The 20,755-nt window shown below is 30.9% G+C and overlaps 1 protein-coding gene and 1 long non-coding RNA gene across 34 annotated transcripts in view; one reads left to right on the forward strand and one right to left on the reverse strand.

The window, feature by feature from the left end:
• LOC139906841 (uncharacterized) overlaps positions 1 to 20,755 on the forward strand; it is a 285,448-nt gene that overhangs the window by 261,486 nt on the left and 3,207 nt on the right. The gene's annotated exons all lie outside the window — the stretch shown is intronic.
• LOC121126884 (protein Wnt-4) overlaps positions 1 to 20,755 on the reverse strand; it is a 112,174-nt gene that overhangs the window by 67,063 nt on the left and 24,356 nt on the right. For 27 of the 32 annotated variants that reach the window (XR_011782865.1, XR_011782867.1, XR_011782866.1 and 24 more), the window contains one exon: positions 9,650 to 9,947. Coding sequence is in view for 29 of the 32 variants with exons in the window: in XM_071892290.1 (XP_071748391.1) it covers positions 9,650 to 9,947 (298 nt within the window). In the remaining 3 variants the exon portion in view is untranslated. Of the gene's footprint in view, positions 1 to 9,649; positions 9,948 to 17,188; positions 17,966 to 18,018; positions 20,735 to 20,755 lie in introns of all 32 variants that reach the window. The other 5 variants (XM_071892288.1, XM_071892295.1, XM_071892286.1 and 2 more) reach the window with 2 other exon arrangements.

Genomic DNA, 20,755 nt, shown 5'->3' on the forward strand with positions numbered 1-20,755 from the left:
TTCATGATCATTAGTCATATTTATATGTAACCTGTAACTATGAACTTTGTATTGATTATTTTCATAAGTTTAAGAAACGTGTAAAGTTGCTTCGTGATGAAGCTTGAAATAAAGTATTGACTTGAGATTTGGTTTTGTAAGTACAATAATTCATAACGTTTCTTATGTTGTGTTGGTTGGCCCTTTAGATGGTTATTTTTGGGGTCGTCCTTATCTCATTAATTTGGAAAATGTTACCTAAGCCGACAATAAAACTTCTATAAGTGTTGGCGTAAAAATTATCAGCAACGTTCTTGGTCAAATTTCAGAGGTGAAAGACTGAAGGTTTTCATTACCGACGGAGCTTCGTATTGTATTAAAGCAGCCGAAAACCTTGAACAACATTTTCCAATGATGTTGTAGGTCACTGAACAGAATAGCAACGCTCTGTCCTGATTATTTCGAAAATACAAAGACTCTCATCTCTGAAGTGAAGAAAGTATTTTTTTTAATTTAGGTGAAAGAACACGTAAATTTACTGTCTTATGCGAAGTTCCCATCCTACCAATGCCTATCCTCATGCGTTTGGGATTTTGGCTTATAGCAGTGGAATACTATGCCAATCACTTCAATTTCAGTCAAACAGTGTATTAATGGTATGGATGAAAATAATGATGCAATAAAAAAAGTATAAGATGTTTTGAAGAATGAGTCACTTTTGTCAGAAATAGTGTTTATTCAAAACAATTTGAATCCAATATAAGTAGCCATTAAAGCATTGGAAAAGAGATTGCCGCTACTCACAAGTGTAACTATCGTTAAAAATTTATGCCAAGATATTACACTTGAACCTTTCAAAACTTAATGTCTGGAGGTGATAGAGAAAAACAAAGGATACACTGAATTGAGAGAATTGGCTCCTGAAACCATCAATCACGATACCTATTTTTTAACATACAAAACACTCTTATTGTTAACTGTGATTGTGAGAGAATTTTCAATATTATGTCAGACATAGATATACCGAAAAGGTCCTGTTTGACTGAAGGGCATGTCAAGGATATTATGATAGTGAAATGGAACATTGATTTATGAAGATTGGTAAATTAATTGGTAAATGTTATCATAAATCATACAAGTATTATTATAATTATATACTCAGTTTTTATCCAATTAATTCCTTATATTTTTAAGTTGTTAAATTTCATAATGGAATCGTTATAAAATGATAGTTTAAAATGTAATAGGTATGTATTATTTAAAATTAAAGTAACAATTTTTAATTATTTATTAATATCATTATAATTAGAAGATTATGAAATCATTCAACTATCCTCATAGTTAATACAAATGTTCCATTGGATTATAATATTCTTGACGTGAGCCTGTGTGGTGTATTTATGTACGACATCACGTTGGGAACTCTCTCGGAATAAGATTTATCGATAGAAGTGTTTTTATATCGTGATTGATAGTTTATGGTGCCAATTTACTAAATTTGATGTATCCCTATCATCTACAGACATTAATTGTGAAAAGTTCAAGTCAATGGTTTTAGATCACCTGAATTTAAAAAATAAATATTCACTTCAGAGATTATAGTCAGGGCCGTACGTCAGTTTTGTGCTTTGTCCGCTTCAGCGGACCAAAAAAAAAAAAAACCTTACTCAACCGTCCATCAATCATATAGGTATGTAAATATAGATGAATTAAGTCATAATTAATTAGTAAAATCTATTATATATATGTAACTTATGACCAACTCATAATAGTACTGAGTCATTATAATAAAATTACATATTTGTAGCACGTCCACCCAAAAGGAAGCTAGATAATTTTTCTCAAAATTGAACATGGAATACATTTTCCAACAAATATAGTTCATTTAAATGAAAAATGATTCTGATTAATCCTTTGGAGGCACCACAAATTGTACTTAAAGTGGCCAAAATTCACCGGCACATTTATAGAAATAGTAAATTAATAAATTATATTTCTAAGACAATATTGGGGCCAAATTAAGTCAGATAGATAAAACGGAGGTTTTAAACTACAGTTAACACTCTCGGGTATCTCAATTCATCACAGAAGTTTGAATTCAATTCCTGTAATTTACCATAATATCTCTTTCAAATATTGCCTGTCATTTTATAAATATAATTGATTGAACCTTTGAATATAAAACGCGTTTTCCGCTTCCCGTGATACATTTCTGATAATTAATAAATTACTGCAATTATTTCAAGAGTACTTTACAGCCAAAAATAAAAAACAAAGACGCACACAACATTTTTCGTATGGATTTAAAGTACTTCACATTGAGCGGATATTTGAGTTAGATATTACGTTTAACGTTACTGGTTGCAAATGTGAAGTACTTTACAGGCAAAAAAAAAAAAAGACGCACACAACACTTTTCGTATGGAGTACTCTTGAAATATTTAAGAGCGTGAGAATTTGTTTCATTGAATACAAGATAAATTAAATTATTACTGCTTAAAAGGTACATAAATAATAGTTATGTACTTTTAGAGTGGATTGTTGCAGTAATTTATTAATTATCAGAAATGTATCACGGGAAGCGGAAAACGCATTTTAACAGAGAGTTGGTGATTTGTTCTATCTGTCAGAAGGAAATACAGAAGGACAACTTTAATGATCACAAAGTTAAACTCCATAAGAATGACCCCAGCTGCAAGTATCAAGTGAAAATTGATGATAAGAAGCAGAAAACATTGAACTTTGCTGTTAAGAAAACTTCCTCTGCTACATCCTCATCCTCAGTCACTGCCTCCTCCTGTCCCGATGACCCTGCTCCAGTTGAGGCCTTACTGCCTGAACCAAGATCTGAAAAGTCCGTTTCTGCTGAAGAGAAAGTTACTGCAGACACAGAAAATAATGGCAACTCATCAAATTACCCCAGCGGACGGATTTCTCATGGAATAAGACTTCCTAATCTCCATATCGGGCCAATCTTCTCTCCTGAGCAGCTCTCTGTAGTCATTAACAACAATATTCCCTCTGCAGAGAACTCTGAGACTAGCAACAATGTCCAGGGAGGTGAGAAGAGCAAGACTGAGGAGATGGAGTTTGTGGACGGAGGCCTAGAGTACCCTGTCGTCTTCACGAGCCAGCTGGGTGACCCGATACTTACCGGGCGGGAGCTAAAGCGGAAGGACATCCAGACCAGAACCAGAGTTGAGACTGAGCGGGAAACTGTGTCATGGTATATTATAATCTCGTTCATTATCTTCATCCGTTATTATTTTAAAAATATTTAAGGAGGTTTAAATTGTTTGACTTAGTTGTATAGTTCAAAAATTTTCTCTCATTCTTGCACCGTGCACTTTATACTCCATTATACTCCTTCTTTTATGAATAGGTCGGCATTGACTTTCCGTCTAGAGTTTTTCCTTTTCATTTTATTTTTCCCAATGTTTGCCTGAAGAAAATAATGGTCAGACAGTCCATTGGACGATATTCTTGCAAGATTTAATCTATGCTGTAGCATTTGCCCTGTTTAAATATCCCACGTTCACCACTGAAAATCAACCGTTCACCCTTGTAAAGCGGACCGAAAAATCTTCCTGACATACGGCACTGATGATAGTGTTTGTATTCTAAAAGAAATCAGGTCAAAGTGTTGCTATTCTCTTCAGCCTATGAGCAAAACAAGTGATATGCAACATAATTGGAAAATGTTGTTTAAGGTTTTCGGGTGCTTTAATACAATATGAAGCTCCGCTGGTAATGAAAACCTTCAGTCTTTCGCCTCTGAAATAAGAGACAAGAACGTTGCTGATACTTTTTACAACAACACTTGTAATCATTGGATACCTTCCAAATTAATGAGATAAGGACGACCCAAAAAATAATCATATAAAGAACCAACCAACACTGCAGTCGTGGACCGCTGTCGAGTGTCAGTAGTTTCCTCCAATGCAAGAAATATATCCTTCCCCTCAAGTTTTTTAAAATCTTGGTCAACAGTACTTTACTTTGAGACTCCATTCACTTAGTGATTGAGAAGCGAGAGGGAATTACTTTTCCAATGTAAATATTCATAAACTTAACAAAATTTGGATGATCAACGATATGGAGTGGAATAATACAGGAGACAAGCCTTTTTGTTATATCTTCTGTAAAATTGGAATATTCATAGTTGGAATTAATTATATGAATTGTATACAGTTTCAAATTCCTTTCATGAATTTGGGTTTTACTGTGTTGTTCTACTTTGAACATTTTCTGGGCTATAGTTCTATAATTACAAAGATGGCATACAAAAATATTGAATCCTTGTCGTAACTCCATATATTTTTAAATAAATTATCAGCGATCAAGTAATATTTATCAATTAAATTACACTTTAAAAGCTATTATATAAATATTAAATAATTTTGAAATACAATATTGTTGATTAATTTTATATTTGTTCTTATTTTAAACAAACTATACTTTCTTCAATGGAAAAATAACTAATATTGGAATGGTAAGTACAATGAAAAAAGCATTTGAATAAACACAATTGATTTTTTTTTTTTTTTTTGAAAATATATGTATTAGTGGTATTATACAATAACATTTTTTTTATTTTAACATGCGTAAAGGAAGACTACAAACTATCAAATTAACATAAGATCTATTTTTAACTACTACAGTAAACAATTTCATTTATGTTTATATGAAATTCGAGTAAATATATGACATGAATAAAAATTTCAATAACGTTTTCATAATTTGTTTGTCTCAACGATGACAATATAAATTATTTATGGTGTTTCACAATATTGAATCCGATTCTTGGTAATAACAATTTTTCAATTAAGAAGAACTAATTATTAAAGGTATGAACGCAAATTATGTTTAAAAAAAAGTATTGATGACTTAGGATTCGATAGATAAACTGTAAACAGCAGTTTCTTGTGCATAAGATCAACACTCTCCATACCTTAGTTCAGAGCATTACCATTATACATGAATTACTAGATATATGGATGAGTGGAAATTTTTTAAGTCAACGAAATCTCAGAACCTCACCTTTTTCTATTAATAATAACGAAGGAAAAATATGTTAACTGTTTAATAGTCCTTCATAAATACATTGAATGATGACATAAATAAATAGTTTTATTTGAATTTTTAAACAAGGAGTGAGATACAAGTCTTACATTGGAATATTTTTGATTTATAAAATTAATGTAAATATTTATAAACAATATAAATATAACTGACTATAATTATCAGTATAAATCTTCTAAATTCATTTTAGACAAAATTTTGTAATAGTCTATTTCTTTTAAAAAATAGAAACCATGTACAGGAATAGTTGTATATTGTAAAATTGGAAAAGTTTCTTGAAAAAATGTTAAAGAGCTCCTTTTCATCGATTTCCTAGCAAAAATGGAGAGCCTTGAAAGTAATAATTTATGTAATGTTTTATATAATAAAATTAAAAATTAAATTATTAAAAAAAACTTTATTGTACAATAACTGTCACACACAACCAACATGAAATTTTAACAATATAACAATTGAATTAATATAATATTAACGGTTTTTAAAATTACAATACCCTTCATTTAATTGGACTCTATCCCATTGCTACGATCTTTTATAATAGGTATCCATATTTCTCAGTAGTTGGATACTGAATTGGCATCTAACTTTCTTGAAATATTGATGAAGCAAAGTCACGGTAAGTTTCTTAATAACTATATGGAGTTCGAGCAAGCAATTAAATTGAACAGTCACAGTGTCCATTATTTTAGAGGAAGATTTCAGAAACACTAAATCTAAAATGTATTAATCATCTTAATACAATACTTCAAATTAAGAAGCTCATAAATAACATAATTTGATAACCTTCAGAATGGACTTTTCGTTTTTCCTTAACCTTTAATTCTATACTATTTGAAAAAGTTGTAATGCCAAATTTAAATTATTAGGAGATTATTAATCAATACCTTGCGACTCATAAAATATATTAATATGAGGCTTATGCCGAGTCAATAATGAATCAACAGTAAAGGAAACGACAAAAGGAGTTGCCATATGAACGTTGGGTTTTAAAAGGTCTTCGGGTCAAAGAATCAAAGTAAGGTTTGGAATGAATGGGATAAGGAAAATGACTTAGGGGTAGTCATTGACAGGCTGATTTCATTTGTGGGGAGGAAACCCATCCCTCCGAACCACTGGGAAATACCTATAACTCTATAAGGCTATATATGAATAGAATATGACATATCTTCGTACGTTTATGATGATAACTCTCCCTCAAAAATAGCAACGCCTTTGACCATATATAAAAATATCGTAGATATAATCCTATAAGTTGAAATATGTAAATTAGGAAAACTCGTTGAATAATTATCCTGAAATGTATCCACCAACATAGATTATTACATCCTTTATTGATGCAATTTATGGTCAGAATGGCCCATCCAAATTAATGAGGGATCAGATTGGTGTTTTTCATTTTCCTCTCATTAAAGTCATTCCCTAAGGAGGGTGATATCCTCCACCACTATAACTAAGGAAATACACTTGCTATTTCGGAGTAAAATTTGACATCTTGAATCCCATATGACGACAATGAAATAGATACTTATTAACCTAGTGATTTAAGGAAGAAATAAGGACTCCCGAAGACTTGCTGCTGTTCAGGAACTGATTCCTGATTTGTGTTTTCTTTCTTTCTACCTCTCTCAGAGCTGCTCACAGCTAATCTAATAAAACTTCATGAGAGCTAAGCTGCTCTACTCTCAAACATTCTTCAAATTGCGATGGTTACCACGTTAATTTTCGGTTTGTTTTTTTATCATACTGGCAGGACATAGAATATTCATCAATGCTCATAATCATATGAAGCGACAAACACTATCGTTCTATTGAAATTTCAGTTTGTTCCTGCTGTACTGAGCTTTACAGTTTTCCTCGCACTCTCCAACGGATCGACCTTAGACTACCTGCCCGAATCCTCGCAGTGGTTTGTCGTAGCACAGCCAACCACCTCTTCTCCTGCCACGTCCTAGAGCATAATGAAGTGGAAATCGCTACTTTTGCCTAGTATTTTGCTAATGCTTTTTCCGTCAATCCCAGAGTTTTGTCCAATATGAATAATCCATCATATCTAATGTTATTATATTTCATAACGGAGAATTAAGGGTCATTCTTGCATTGGAAGTGTTATCGTGTTTGTTTATTTTTCTTTTATTTTAATATATATTATATTGGTGATCAGTATTATATCATTTTAAAATATTCTTCCCATTTTTTCCACAAAGACACTTTTCCTTTTTTCTCCATTCCATTCCACATTGACATTTTTTCCTCATACCGTTTTAAATAAATATAATTTAAAAAAAGTATATATATAGAAGAATTCCTCGAAAAGTTGACTTCATTACATAATAAAAATATAAATTTATTTTTCAACCACATGAATTGTTCTATATATACTTTTGATACAAAATAAAAGATGTATAAATTACATGAAGTATTTTACTTATTTTTATCAATTACTAAACCTAGTAATACTAAAATTAGGAAGTGTTGCTTGGATTATCTATTTTACAATCATTCCATGAACTATTATGTCTTACGCCATTACTTAATGTAATAAATTATGATCAAGCAAATCATATACAAAAAAGGTACTGTAAATTTAGGTAACAAACAGATCCACAATTAAGATGATAAGCTAAGTACAACAAGTGAGGTATCATTCGTTTATAAATGATTGAACATACACTACAATAACTTAAATTATCAAGATTTCATTCCACTGCACAAGAGATTATTTTTGTAATTTTCAAAAACATTTAGAAGATTTATATAAATCGTAGGCAGGGAATGTATCAATATATATTGTCATGTTAAAGTTGCCTATTTAGTATATTATGTAGCATACAAGAAAAAAAAAGAGCGCCGCAAACTGTTTTGCACTCCTCAGTGAACCAATCTTAACACTGAGGATTTTGGAGGAGTTACCTTCTATATTATTAACGAAAAATTTGTCTTTTAGCCGACACCTAATTACTCCAAGCAATGCTAGATACTACTGCTAGTATAAGTAATAAAAGTTACTTATTAAGTCGATAAATTACAAGTCATTTAATGTATCAAAAACTAATAATAATAATCAAGTATAAAACATATTTTTGAATAAAAAAACTCTGTAGAATGATCTGGTGGCAAGATGTCTAGTGGCTAAAGTGCTTGCGTTACGATTCCTGTAATAGTACCAGGGTATATCTAACAGAAAACTGTTGCAGGCAGTATATGTATCATTTTTAATAAATTTAAGCGTGTGGAAATCCTTTTTTAAGAATCTCAATGGAAACATACTTGGTTTTGAAAGGCATATTGTAGTTTAGATTCATAAACCAACGAAGAGATGGTAACTTTGTCTGGTACAACAATATTCCAAAAAATAAAATAATTTTGCCGTCATTGACTAAAAAAGAAAAGATTTTTAGTGTGAGGATGCTAGTAAATTAATAGTAATGACCCGATTTTATTCGAAAGATGAGTTGTCCAGTGACCATCAATTGATAACTGTTGATCTAGACAACTAGAAAATAATATTTTTGGAAAATATCTTAAATTTATTTTGATAATTTCAATCCTTTAACAAAATAATAAATTATATTTATGATATTGTATAAATTTACAAAAATTGTGCTCGATGGAATAGCCAAGCAGCGAGTTGTCTTGAAGCAAAAATGCTTGCGTCAAGATTATCTTATAGGTATCAGGGTTTATCTAAAACTGGTGCAGTAAAAGTGTCTTTTTAATTAATTAAAAAAGTTATAAAATGTATTCTCTGCAATGAAAAATCCTCAAAAAATTTATGTACAATTAGAGTATATACCATCTTGCTGGGAGGAGGGACTTAGCGATGATTTCATGTAGTTTTTTTTCGCAAAGCCAGTCATACATTAGTAAAAAGTGAAGGAGCAAGTTTATGATATTATAATGGCTTGGTATCAGTAGATATGCCGTTACTCAGGATTACAATGGGCTTGCTTTGGCATAAGCTCATTGATATTTTCATAAATATTTATTTATAATCGTAATTTGAATAAGATATAATTGCCTACGGTATTTTACTTTACAACTTATAATTATTTTAATAATATTATAAAAATTAAAATAGATGAAATAAATCTGAACTCCCTTTTTAAAATTCACAAATAAATATCACATAAGATTAATGTCAATGAAAAATGAGATAAAAAAGAAAAATGGTGGATATGGTGGGTGTTCAGATATTGCTGAACAATAATTATAAATTTGTATTGTATAATCAAATAGTCTGATGAAAGCTTAAGTATTTTAAGATATTTATTATTTAAGAAAGTTTCTCCAAAGTGGAAATAGTATTTCTTTATCGTATTAATTGATATCGTCGAAAAAAATTATTGATCGATAGTTCAAGCATGCAAAGTTTGTGTACATAGTCGTATATTTATAAACGAGATTAATACTAAAAAATGAAGATAAAGTTCGAAAAAATTATGTAGCTAGTTTCTCAATTACAACATCTGGAACAGCATTATCTGAAAACCCCACCGTTCGACAACTGGTAAATAGGAGGAGAAAAAAAGGCACAAAATTTTATTTGTTTACGCTGTAAAAAGTTACATCTGAATAAAAATAATCTTACCTCTAATCAATATATTGTTCCCTTGTCTCTTACTTCGATATATTCTTTGATTAACATGTGTAACAAAATCAATGTCAAAGATTGTTTTATTTCGATTTACAATCAATTCCTTTTGATTTTTAGTATTATGACTTCCCAATTCTTTTTCAATAAATTGAAAATTTTGCTTCAGAATATCTTCTAAGGTTGAACAATTCCAACGACGTGACTGGAATTGATGTTGGCACTCATCTACTGCCCTAACAGCACCGAGACGAACCGAATCCATAAAATTCGGATTTTTTTTACAAAATTTTATCTGCAAAATAATTAAATTTGTATGTATATGTACATAGATGCAATTGTATAAATATTTCCCTTCAATTTAGCATGCAAATTATAGCAACAAAAATATTCATCAATTCATGCTAGTAATTATAAATAATGCTATATTACATATCTTATAAATAGAAATATTGATATATGTAGTCACATTATGTACCGTATAATATAAGGGATATTCTACAACTAATGTTCACAAAAATATGAACTGTTAAGCCAATGTCAGGTGATTTATTTCAATTAAATTTATTATTAAAGTTAGAAGTGTCAACAGTATCCTACAACTTCAACGTGTAGTCAAGAAAAAACGTGACTTTCCAACGGTTGTTATTAATGAATGAATTTAAAAAATAACTAATATGTACTTATATTTATAATAAATTGCGTTCCCCTTAGACAAGGAATAGAGTTGTAGAAAGTATGACCTCCTGGTAAGATTGAAAAAAACTGGAAAATGACGTAGTTATTTTGACAATTTAAAGAATGTTTGAGAGAAAATCAGCTTAGTTCCAATGACATTATACTAGATTAACTGCGAGCAGCTATGACATGAAGGGAATACACAAAGAAAAATCCCACCCCATAATAATTAGTAAGGACATAAGTTGGAATTACTCCGATGTCGATGCTTAATTTTACTCTTATTTCAAGAATAACACTTATAACTCCATAACAAATTATCTTTGATGAGCATGCACAAAAGTTATTACTTTATAATGAGATGTTTTCTCTTCAAAAATCAATATAAATTGTTACAATGTCACCTTTTTGGTTTTTTTTTTCGCATATCGGTCGCTATGTTCTATAACATTATCAAGGCTCTTTTTTCACTCACTCCCCCCCCTAAGTAAGATTTATTTTTTCTATCAGTACAATAGTTATGAAATAAAAAGAGTTAATTGAAAACAATTGTATAATGGTTGTCATAAAGAATTATAAGAACTGTTTTATGGATTATTATTCAATAACATAAAATATGTAGATAAATCCAAAGAAACATTTTAATTGCTTAATAATATGACTTACCAGTATAGCAAGAAAAATTAACTAAAAATTAACGGGGGCATACCTAATCATTATATTAGCTCCAAGCAGCTACGAGATGAAGCATTAACCACAAATCTCACTCTGTAACATGCAAGGACATGGGCAAGAATTACTCCAATATTGATCTTCAATTACACTTTTAGTTGAACAAGGACTTAAACTTAAAGCACAGTTTTCTATACTTTTAAATAAACAAGACTTGGACAACGTGCGAGTAATAATTTCAAAGTAATACTGATTTATTGATAGAAATATCTCACTAAATACTCAAACATTAGTGATGAAACAGAAATGGTTTGGGAATACTACAACTCCCCCTTTGAAGCTTTTAAGTCCTAAAACGATGCAACTTTTGAGGTTTGCCCTGACTTCGGCTGATGTATTTTCTAGATTTTTAATACGACGTTTCTTTAAGAATTTTGGTTTCTCAAGTAAGTTGCTCCATTCGTTCCATGGACAATATAGGAGCTCCTGTTTTCCCCTACTAATTAGATGATGCCCATAGTATCCCATTATCTTGTAATTTGATTTTGAACTTTTAATTAAATTCACACGTTTCAATTGAGGCTGGAGTATTAATCTTCCATCTCTCTTGCCTTTAGATTTCTCGTTGAATACTTGTCATACATTTGCCGAATCCTTAAATTTATAATCCCTAATACGATCGTTTTGGGATTTATGCGCAGGAATTAATTTTCTCATTTTCCTTCCTAAAAACCATTCTGCTGGCGATTGTCCATCTTGTTTGGGAATATTTCACCATAGCAATAAAGCACTCTGAAAGTTGTCTATCTCCAACTTTCAATTTTTCGATTACTTTTTCACGAATCTTTTCATAGAATTAAGAGCACAGCTTGTGATTTTGAATTGCTTTGGGGACTATGAGCTATAGATGTATCATGGATTATATTAGAACTTTCACAAAATTCCTTAAACACTACAAACTTATACTGTGGTACACCGCCCTCCTAATTCTATTTGGTTTATCAAAAATCAACATATGACTTTTAAGATAATTGAATATATCTTCTGAGCATTATGATCTTTTATATTGTGTAAATGATGCCCACCCACTGTATCTATCAACGTATACATGAAAAAAAACGGCTATAATATTCAAAGAGCTCTGCTGAAGTAGATTCGTATGGACGAAAACACTTCATTTTTCAGACAAAAACGCTTATCTGACTTCATCAGTGGTTCCTCGGTTAGACTTGCACTGTAGTTTTGACATTGTTCACATACATGAACTACCTGCTTCATCTCATTCGAGAATCCTGGCCAATAAAAAAAAGATCTAATCCTCTCCACTATTCTATTCATTCCTCGATGACTGCTGTGGACACTTTGGATACATGATCCCAGACTCTTGATTATAGATTTACATAATATTATTGAGGAATTTTCTTGAAAGTATCTTTTATCATCAGATATACAATGAGATTTACCTTTGATACAATCAATTTCAAACGTTAAGGTAGCTAATTTATCCATTAACCTTTGTAATCTAGGGCTATCATTAGAAATCAATATATTTACCGTTAATTATTATTATTAATGGTTAATGATCCGTAAATACGCTTAAACTTCTCCTTAGTAGGTAAATTTTTGCCGATTTGCCATTCCAAAGTAGGATTTTAAATCAGAAATATGCTCAGGAGGAGAAAAACTCTTATTACTGATACTTTCGATGGATCCGCTCGAATACCATACATATTTCATAACTTGATTAAAGTTTTCCTCAAACTCCTCTCAATCCTTTCCCTAACCCATTATATTGTGTTAACTACTTAAGAAAATATTATTGATCCACCTAAAGGTCATACATTTATTACGTCCAGTTGACAGGGAGGGGGGTACCAATTTTAAAGATTTTTCACTATGAGGGTTAGGGACAATGCCGAGTTCACTAAATGCAGAAATTATCAATGCTTCACTGATGAAAAAAATCTTTTAATATGAAGTATATTAGCAGAAGCATCCCTCAGGAGACTGGAAGGGTTCTACCCTTCCCCTCACCAAAAAGGAGTTTTTCTTAATACTAGAGAACCATTCTATATGTTATACAGTGCAGCCAAGATTTAAATTTTTGAAATATTTCATAAAAATTCCAAAAAAATATAAATATATAATCCACGGAGGATTTAAAATTTTAAAAACGGTAATTGGAGGGCTGTAATAAGTTTTTTGGACAACCCCAAAAGGGGGGCGGAGGGTAAAAAATTGCAATTTTTTTCGAACTTCATAAATATATGTCTCCTAAATGCAATGTCTACTCTCTTGCAATAATTGTCTCCCGACGCGTTCATACCCATTGGGACTCCTGTAAATCTCTTCCTCCTCGTGTTTGTGAGGGACCTGCTACTTTCATTAAGGGAAACCTTGCCAGTATCTCTAAACTGTTCTTAGTGTAAAACATGATGAAGAATTGAGGTTGCTATTTAGTTCAGTGTTGGAAAACGTTGAATCGGTCGCTTAACATATTTTTTCAGACTCTTGTAGTCTGCTAGCGTTCTCACTCTGTCCTTGATTTCCTTTGGTACAATATGGATAGGACTGCCAATTCTGTCGAACCTTTACTTGTATTAGTTTGTAAACATGGCGACAATGAGTAGCTCCACATTGCAAAAAAATAATACCACTCCCTAAATAATAGTTATGATAATCCGGTCGACTACTAGCTACAGCTCTTTAATTTTATTAACTATTATTATTTTATAGGGTGTTTATTTATATTTCTCATAATGCACATACAGAATTAAAACAATATAAAATGTTAGGAAGAATTGCGTTATAAAAACATAAATAAGCATTATAGTATAAAATTAGACTACCTAACCAAGACCTAACAACAATACAAGTATCGAGTAACTAATTAATAATAACAAAAATGAAATAATATACAACTGGTGAAAAAATCCTCCATTTAAAACTTTGATCTCTTCATATACATGGTTCATACCGTAGGACGATCCTCTTCAATGTCGAATAGTATCGGAGGGAATCAGAAATGCGATACCAAATCATCTGATGGGCGTAGACCCAGGATGTACCATCCAAGTTTGGGATTTTGATATAAAAAGAAGAATATCTCGTAGAGGCAGATATAATTATTGACCTTAAATCTAACCTGCAAATATTTTCACGCTTAGTTAGCTTTGATGCGATGAGAGCCTTGGCAATTAGCAAAGCAAAATGCATGGCTAGACTTTCGTGTGGCGATTTTCTGGATAAAATTAACGCTTTCCCCTATGTTGTGTGTTGTAATTCCTATGTTCAATAATAATAACTCTTTAAGTATTCTCACAAAAGGACTATCAACGAAAGAATGCTGAGTACTAAGAGCTTCCCGTAGTCACTACAAGGACTATTGAATAAGAGGTAATTTGTGGGTATCTAAAATTGTGAAATAAATTTATTTCCTTCCACTACTCCACAGAGGAATTCCCTAATTATTATCAGCCAAGTGTCTAGCAGTTTCAAAATTCTAACTCATTTTTTGCACACTTCGGGTGCCTCCTCACAATATGATGGTGAATTCTTCATTTTCATGTGCCAGGGACGGGGATGGTGATGTTTTCTTCTAGATCTCATCAACCGAAAAAAGAAATTATCTTGGTTTAATATTGAGTCTAAGTTTTCATGGAGGTAAGGACAGTAAGAATATTACGCTCCATTGCTTCAATCCCTAAACTTTGAGAATTTTCAAGATTTAAAAAAAAAGCTCTCTCGGATGAATTCTGCCTAATTGTATCTTCCGTTATTGTCGAATCATAGACAGATTTAGCATACCCTACAATCCTTTGAACATTAGCCTATGAGGGAGAGAGTGAGCTCAAGTACTCATAATTATTTGAGAAGTTATGAAAGTGATATTATTAAGTGATAATAAAATTAAAAGTATTCCTTGACGTAAAGTAGTTCTTTCAAAGATGAGTCGGACAACCCAAGAAGTTAATTTCAAGAATATATAAGAAATAAGAAATGTATGAAGTCCTCCTCTTTAGTAGTCCTCTAATGGATTTAAATTCATTAAAACGAATCCATCTTTCCTTTCCTTGACTCCGTTTTCCAAATTTTCTTCAGAAAGAGTTTCTAGATAAGTATGGACTGGCTCTCCACATCCTTATTTAGATGCTCAGTTCAATCTTCAGAATCTGTTTGGTTTGTTTAGTAACCAAGGACTGACTACCAAGATGAGGAGTGTACATTCTTTTGGATAATGATTTTTCAAGATAATTAGAATATAGTCCATTTATGAACTACTCATTCACTTGTAGTTGAGGAATGTGACCAATATTTCTTTTCATGAAAGTCAAGATCATTTTTATTGAGGATTATTACTTTCGTACTCCTAAATAAAGACAACGACAAAAGTCACCATCAATTTATCCTCATACAGTTTATAGAAATCTAAATACTATATTTATCGGAGCCCTCTGATCTATTGTGCAATGGAAAGAAATAACTATCTTTTAATATTTTGTTATAAATTTTCTGGCATTTTTAAATCAGATATTCAGGACTTATATTCATCAATTTGATTATTAGTTTTTATCTTGATATTGAATGTATCCATGATGATATTCAGATGGTCCTTTTAAACATATTTTTGTATCCTAAAATCCGTTTCAATTTATTATATATTATTATTTTTATTTAAACGTATCATTGTTTTTATTAAGTTAGCAGTAGAAACGCAATTATTTATTTTTAAAAAAACATTGGTTGTTGCTAATATCAAATTAATTGATTTAAGTTTATTGTATCTCTTGTTTAAATATTATTGAAAATTGCCAACAATTTCGTAAATTAGGACAATGAAGTGGATTTGCAGAGTGATGATGAGGATTATAACAGCTTTTTACATATTTGATTAGAAATGGATAAGACCGAGGTTTGTTTGAAAAATATTAGTATATCCTACTGTAACTGTACAAAAACTAAATTTCAGGCGTCCAAAATGGTGATGATCATCAACCTGAGCATTTCCGCGACAGACTTAAATTTGTTAATGAGTACAAAACGACCATCCTGAATTTTCTATTAATTACAACATGGAAGTATAGCTTTCGGTCTGCAAGTATAAAATCAGACATCCTCGATCACGATTATTTGACCCACACCTTTAACCAAAATTGGATGAATGACTGTGTCAAAGCATCTGATCAGGATATCATAAGAATTGTGAAAAATAATCGATTACATGCATCGTCTCCAGCATGGAAAACAGAACGAGGTAGATTTACTACCTCCAAATTTGGTGATATATGTAAGTCATGTCTTACCAAACTGGAAGATTCAATATATTACAAATATATAGGTATATATATATATCTGCTGCTATTTCTCATGGAAAGGCGCACATGAGTCTTCTGGTAAAAAAACTTACGCAATTAAAAAAAAAAATTGTTGGAAAATGAAAGCTTTTTATGGATTCAATATCCCTTTTTGGCTACATCTCCTGATGGACTTGTGGAAGACTCAATCATGGAGGTGAAATGCCCTTATTCAATACGTTATGATAAAATTGATCTAGGATCTAAATTTCCTTTTTTTTAGATTTGTGATGGCGATATTAAGTTAAAAATAAAGAACAATTATAACTACCAAATTCAAGGTCAGCTACGAGCCGCAAGGAAATTAAAATATTTTTTTGTAATCTTACCATTTCAAGATACTTATGTTGAGGAAATTTTTTTAAATATTAAATTCTTTAATGAGGATATACCACCTCCTCTCATCAAATTTTATAATAACATTTTGTTAATATATATCAAATCAACGATGACAAAACATTTTGATTTCCATGGTATAGGTGGTGTAATGTTCTATGTAGGGTCATTTCATCTCGAGGCTTGAGGATTATTAGTTTGATAAAGTTGATTATTTGGAATTTTACTTACATACACTTTACCTTACTGACTTCTCTATGAAGAAAGTTAACTGTGATATATTACACCATGAAGAGACTTTATAATTGTAAAATATTATTTGAGATATTACTTATTATTTTTTTTCTGCATGTACTTCAAATTAACTATTCCCTAATTTATTAATTTTTTTGTTAATAACTAATAACAATTTTTTTAAATGTCATTGCTAAATTAAATTCCCTATGTTATTAAAGTTTTACATAATTAACATAAACCCATAAATAATCTGTCCTACCAAAGAAAGTTTTATGGCGGTCGAGTTCTCCTTCAAAGATTTTATAAGTCTTGGACAGTACTATCGTCTTCTCAAAATGTAATCTTTTAGAAGTAATTTTTCTCTCATTAATGAATATTGCCCCTGGAAGTTGATGAATTCCTGTCATACCAGCCGACTGTTCACTGTAACATTTTGATTGGTAAATAAATCCTGCACCATAAATCATGAGTGTATCCCCGAAACTCAGTTGTTTTTTTCATAAATAGGCATAATATTTCGATTATTTGGCGATCACTACAGGAGGTACCTTAAGCAGGTGATATGTATTACTGTTCTTGTAGGAACTCCATATTGCTCTTAGATCTGCAACATTACTTGGTTTTTTGATTTTGAAGTCAGTGGCATCCAAGATCATTCTTTTATTTGGGATTTTCTACTTAAAGTACTCAGGCATGTAGAGGTGTATGATGTCATTGGGAAAGAACAAATCAATTTCCTAAAATTGATAATACATAAAGTTCAACCATGTTTAAAAGACTTTTTCGACTGATGTACGGTGCATTTTAAACAAAGTTTTGGGTCAAAAACATAGTTCGAAGGAGGCATTCCTTGGTACCATGTAGCTTGAACATATTGTTAATTTTTGGTCAACGGATCTGATTGGTTATCTTCGTTTTGTGTACCACTTCTAAGACCCTCGTTGAGGTTCTCAGTCTGTACTTACTGCATTAACACATCCAACTATTGATCAGGAATCATAATTATGCTGTTATCATCGATGATTATGTTACTATTCTATAAAAGAGTATGGGTTTATAAATTAAAATTTCTTATGATGATTTAAAGACCTTAAACTTGCCCCATTTTCGATGTTGAACAAACGAAGATTTTCTTCAAGTGGATTTTTACTTGCTTGTAACCAAGGAAAAGGGATGGGACCGCATCTCGTTTCATATACTAATATCATTTTTCTACCACAAAAGCTAGAGTTATATTATAACTCTTCTAGCTTGAAGTGTTGTTTACATAACATAGAGTATGGCGATGACCTCCAGAGTGAACCATTAACGTATTCTCGTCTCAGAGCAATCCGCCATATAAGAAATGTACTTTCATTTGAAGGAAATCCCAATGATCCTCCACTCGAGCACCAGGGGACAACAAAATAGATTATAATAATTACTATGTTACAACTTACAAATATCGCAATATTGGAATTTGTAAATATGAAATATTATTAATAAGTATAAGTTGTATAACTATTAACTATAAGTCTTATTAATTGTTAAAGCTAAAGAATTCACCGGAGCACACAACAGTTGATGTAATATTACACAACACTAGCGCCTTCAAGCAATCAATACTTATATTAGGCCAAGCGACAGAGAGTCACACTACCTTGCAGAGAACATATATTTTTTAGTTTGCTAGTGCCTATTGTTTTATTTTGACCTTATTCAGCCTTGATTTTGACAACGTAGTTATAAGTCAGTCGTATAGTTACTAAATCAAAAGCATAATTCATACTATATCAAAGGAATAAACTTGCATTTCATAAGACATTACTTATTAGTGTAATTTATCAATTGACAATAATTTTATTTTGGATTGACACCGGCTATGTAGATAAGGAAATGAAGAAAAAACAGCAGTAAAATAAATTTATTTCCTTCCCCTCCTTTACAAACACTTAAACACCCTCTTGGCAGGTAGCTGATAATTATCAACCAATTATAATTGAATAAAGTAATGATTTTGACCTTATTCTACCTTTATTTAGACCAACACTTATCTCTCCGTAGTAAATTACTTTCTGGTAAATAGAAACATGTATTAAGGGAGGGAACATTCTGTTATAATAGCATTTTGAACATCTCTAGTTTTGCCTTTAAGTGTTAAGAATTCAATTTGGCATTATTTGATAGTGATTTGCCATAAGAATCCCACTGTTTTTTACTGTTGGTTCTCTGCTGGGATTTGGTGAGTCCATGTTAACAATAAAGCGTTAAATAGGTGACAAATAAGATGCACAGCAGGTAATTTTGTTTAAGCTAATCTAATATATTAAAAAAATAGGATGACGCTTTTAAGTGTGCAGGTAGCTCCGATGAATTGAGGAAAAAAAAAAAACTTCATTATCATAACACTAATCTAGGCTACTAAACAATCAAAATTTTGACTTTAGCGCCAAGAACCAGACCTAAATATAGTTGCTTATTTTGTAACAATTCAATTATTTCAAATAAAATATTTTATTATATATTTGCACTTTTGTAGAAAACAAAACAAATATTTGACACTTGTATCAGCGTTTTTTCCTTAAAAATCTCAATGTTAATAGATCTATAATATAGAAATATGAAAGTTCTTTTTATGAGTTTCACGAAGTAAATCAAGTATTCCCGATTTAAAAATTTCAATTACTTTTTATATTAATTGTTCTAGAACTACTTGAAATATATATTAGATTCGCATTTCTATAGTTGAATCACAAGATATTGTATCTTCCAAACCCATAACTTTAATCAATATGTATCGCTCCAGCGTTTTCTTTGCTCTCACTCAATATACAGGTTGGACAAGCTATAATAAACCTTTACCATGCATTTTAAAGAATTTTGATTTTCCAGAACATTTTAAACATAAATTTTCCAATAATTTCAAAAATGAATCAATTCTCGAGGGTTATCTTATATACCATATTTTTTTCCATTACTTTTTGGTTTTGCAAGTACAAAAACAAATCGTGTTAGTTTTGTCTTCCTATTTATAATGACAATCACTTTCCTTATTTTTCAAGTCATAATATGCAGACAAAATTAGTTACCACTTTAGATAATCAGTGTTGGTTCTTTAGAGTGACACGAACTGTCTCTCTCAAAAAGAAATCTTAACTTACAGAAGTAAAAACATTATTTCTTATAAATTTAATTTAATTTCCAAAGTTATTTACATTTTTTTTTTTTAATTAAAAAGATAGATTCATACGTTGTCAATTCATTGCTACTTTTTGCAATTTTATTCTTCTTTTTATTTATGAGTACTTTTAAGGGCTTCCTTATCGACTCTCTTTTTGGGATATACATAAAAACAATATATCATATATTCAGCTGTTTTTGGCTGTTGACTCTTTCTGATTTAAAGCAGTTCACTCAACGTATTTAGGATTTCAAAGGCTATAAATACATGTTCTCCTGCCTGTAGATACTTTAAAATTCCAAAACTTCACATAACTACTATTAGTCTTAGTCAATTTTTCCTTTTCTTTTCGGAAGTCAAGGTTTAATGTGAACAAAAAATTGCCATCAGAGATATTATCAAAATTTGGAAAATTGAACAAGAAAAGATTCCGGATTAAATAAAACATGTCCCAGTCATCCCATGGACTTGAATATTTACTATTTATATTTTAAAAGTAAACTTAAGGTACACGCAAATATCATCAAATTATTTGATGTGATATTACCTGACGAATTAAATTATCAATAACTAAAATGGGCATCAATAACTGAGGTGGAATATTAATTTTGTCATATATGAAGCAAAGTGGAGTCCAACTTACTTCTAATTAAAAGCGAGTGGGTT

This window comes from Lepeophtheirus salmonis, chromosome 12 (genome assembly GCF_016086655.4).
Source record: "Lepeophtheirus salmonis chromosome 12, UVic_Lsal_1.4, whole genome shotgun sequence".
Lineage (NCBI taxonomy): Eukaryota > Metazoa > Arthropoda > Copepoda > Siphonostomatoida > Caligidae > Lepeophtheirus > Lepeophtheirus salmonis.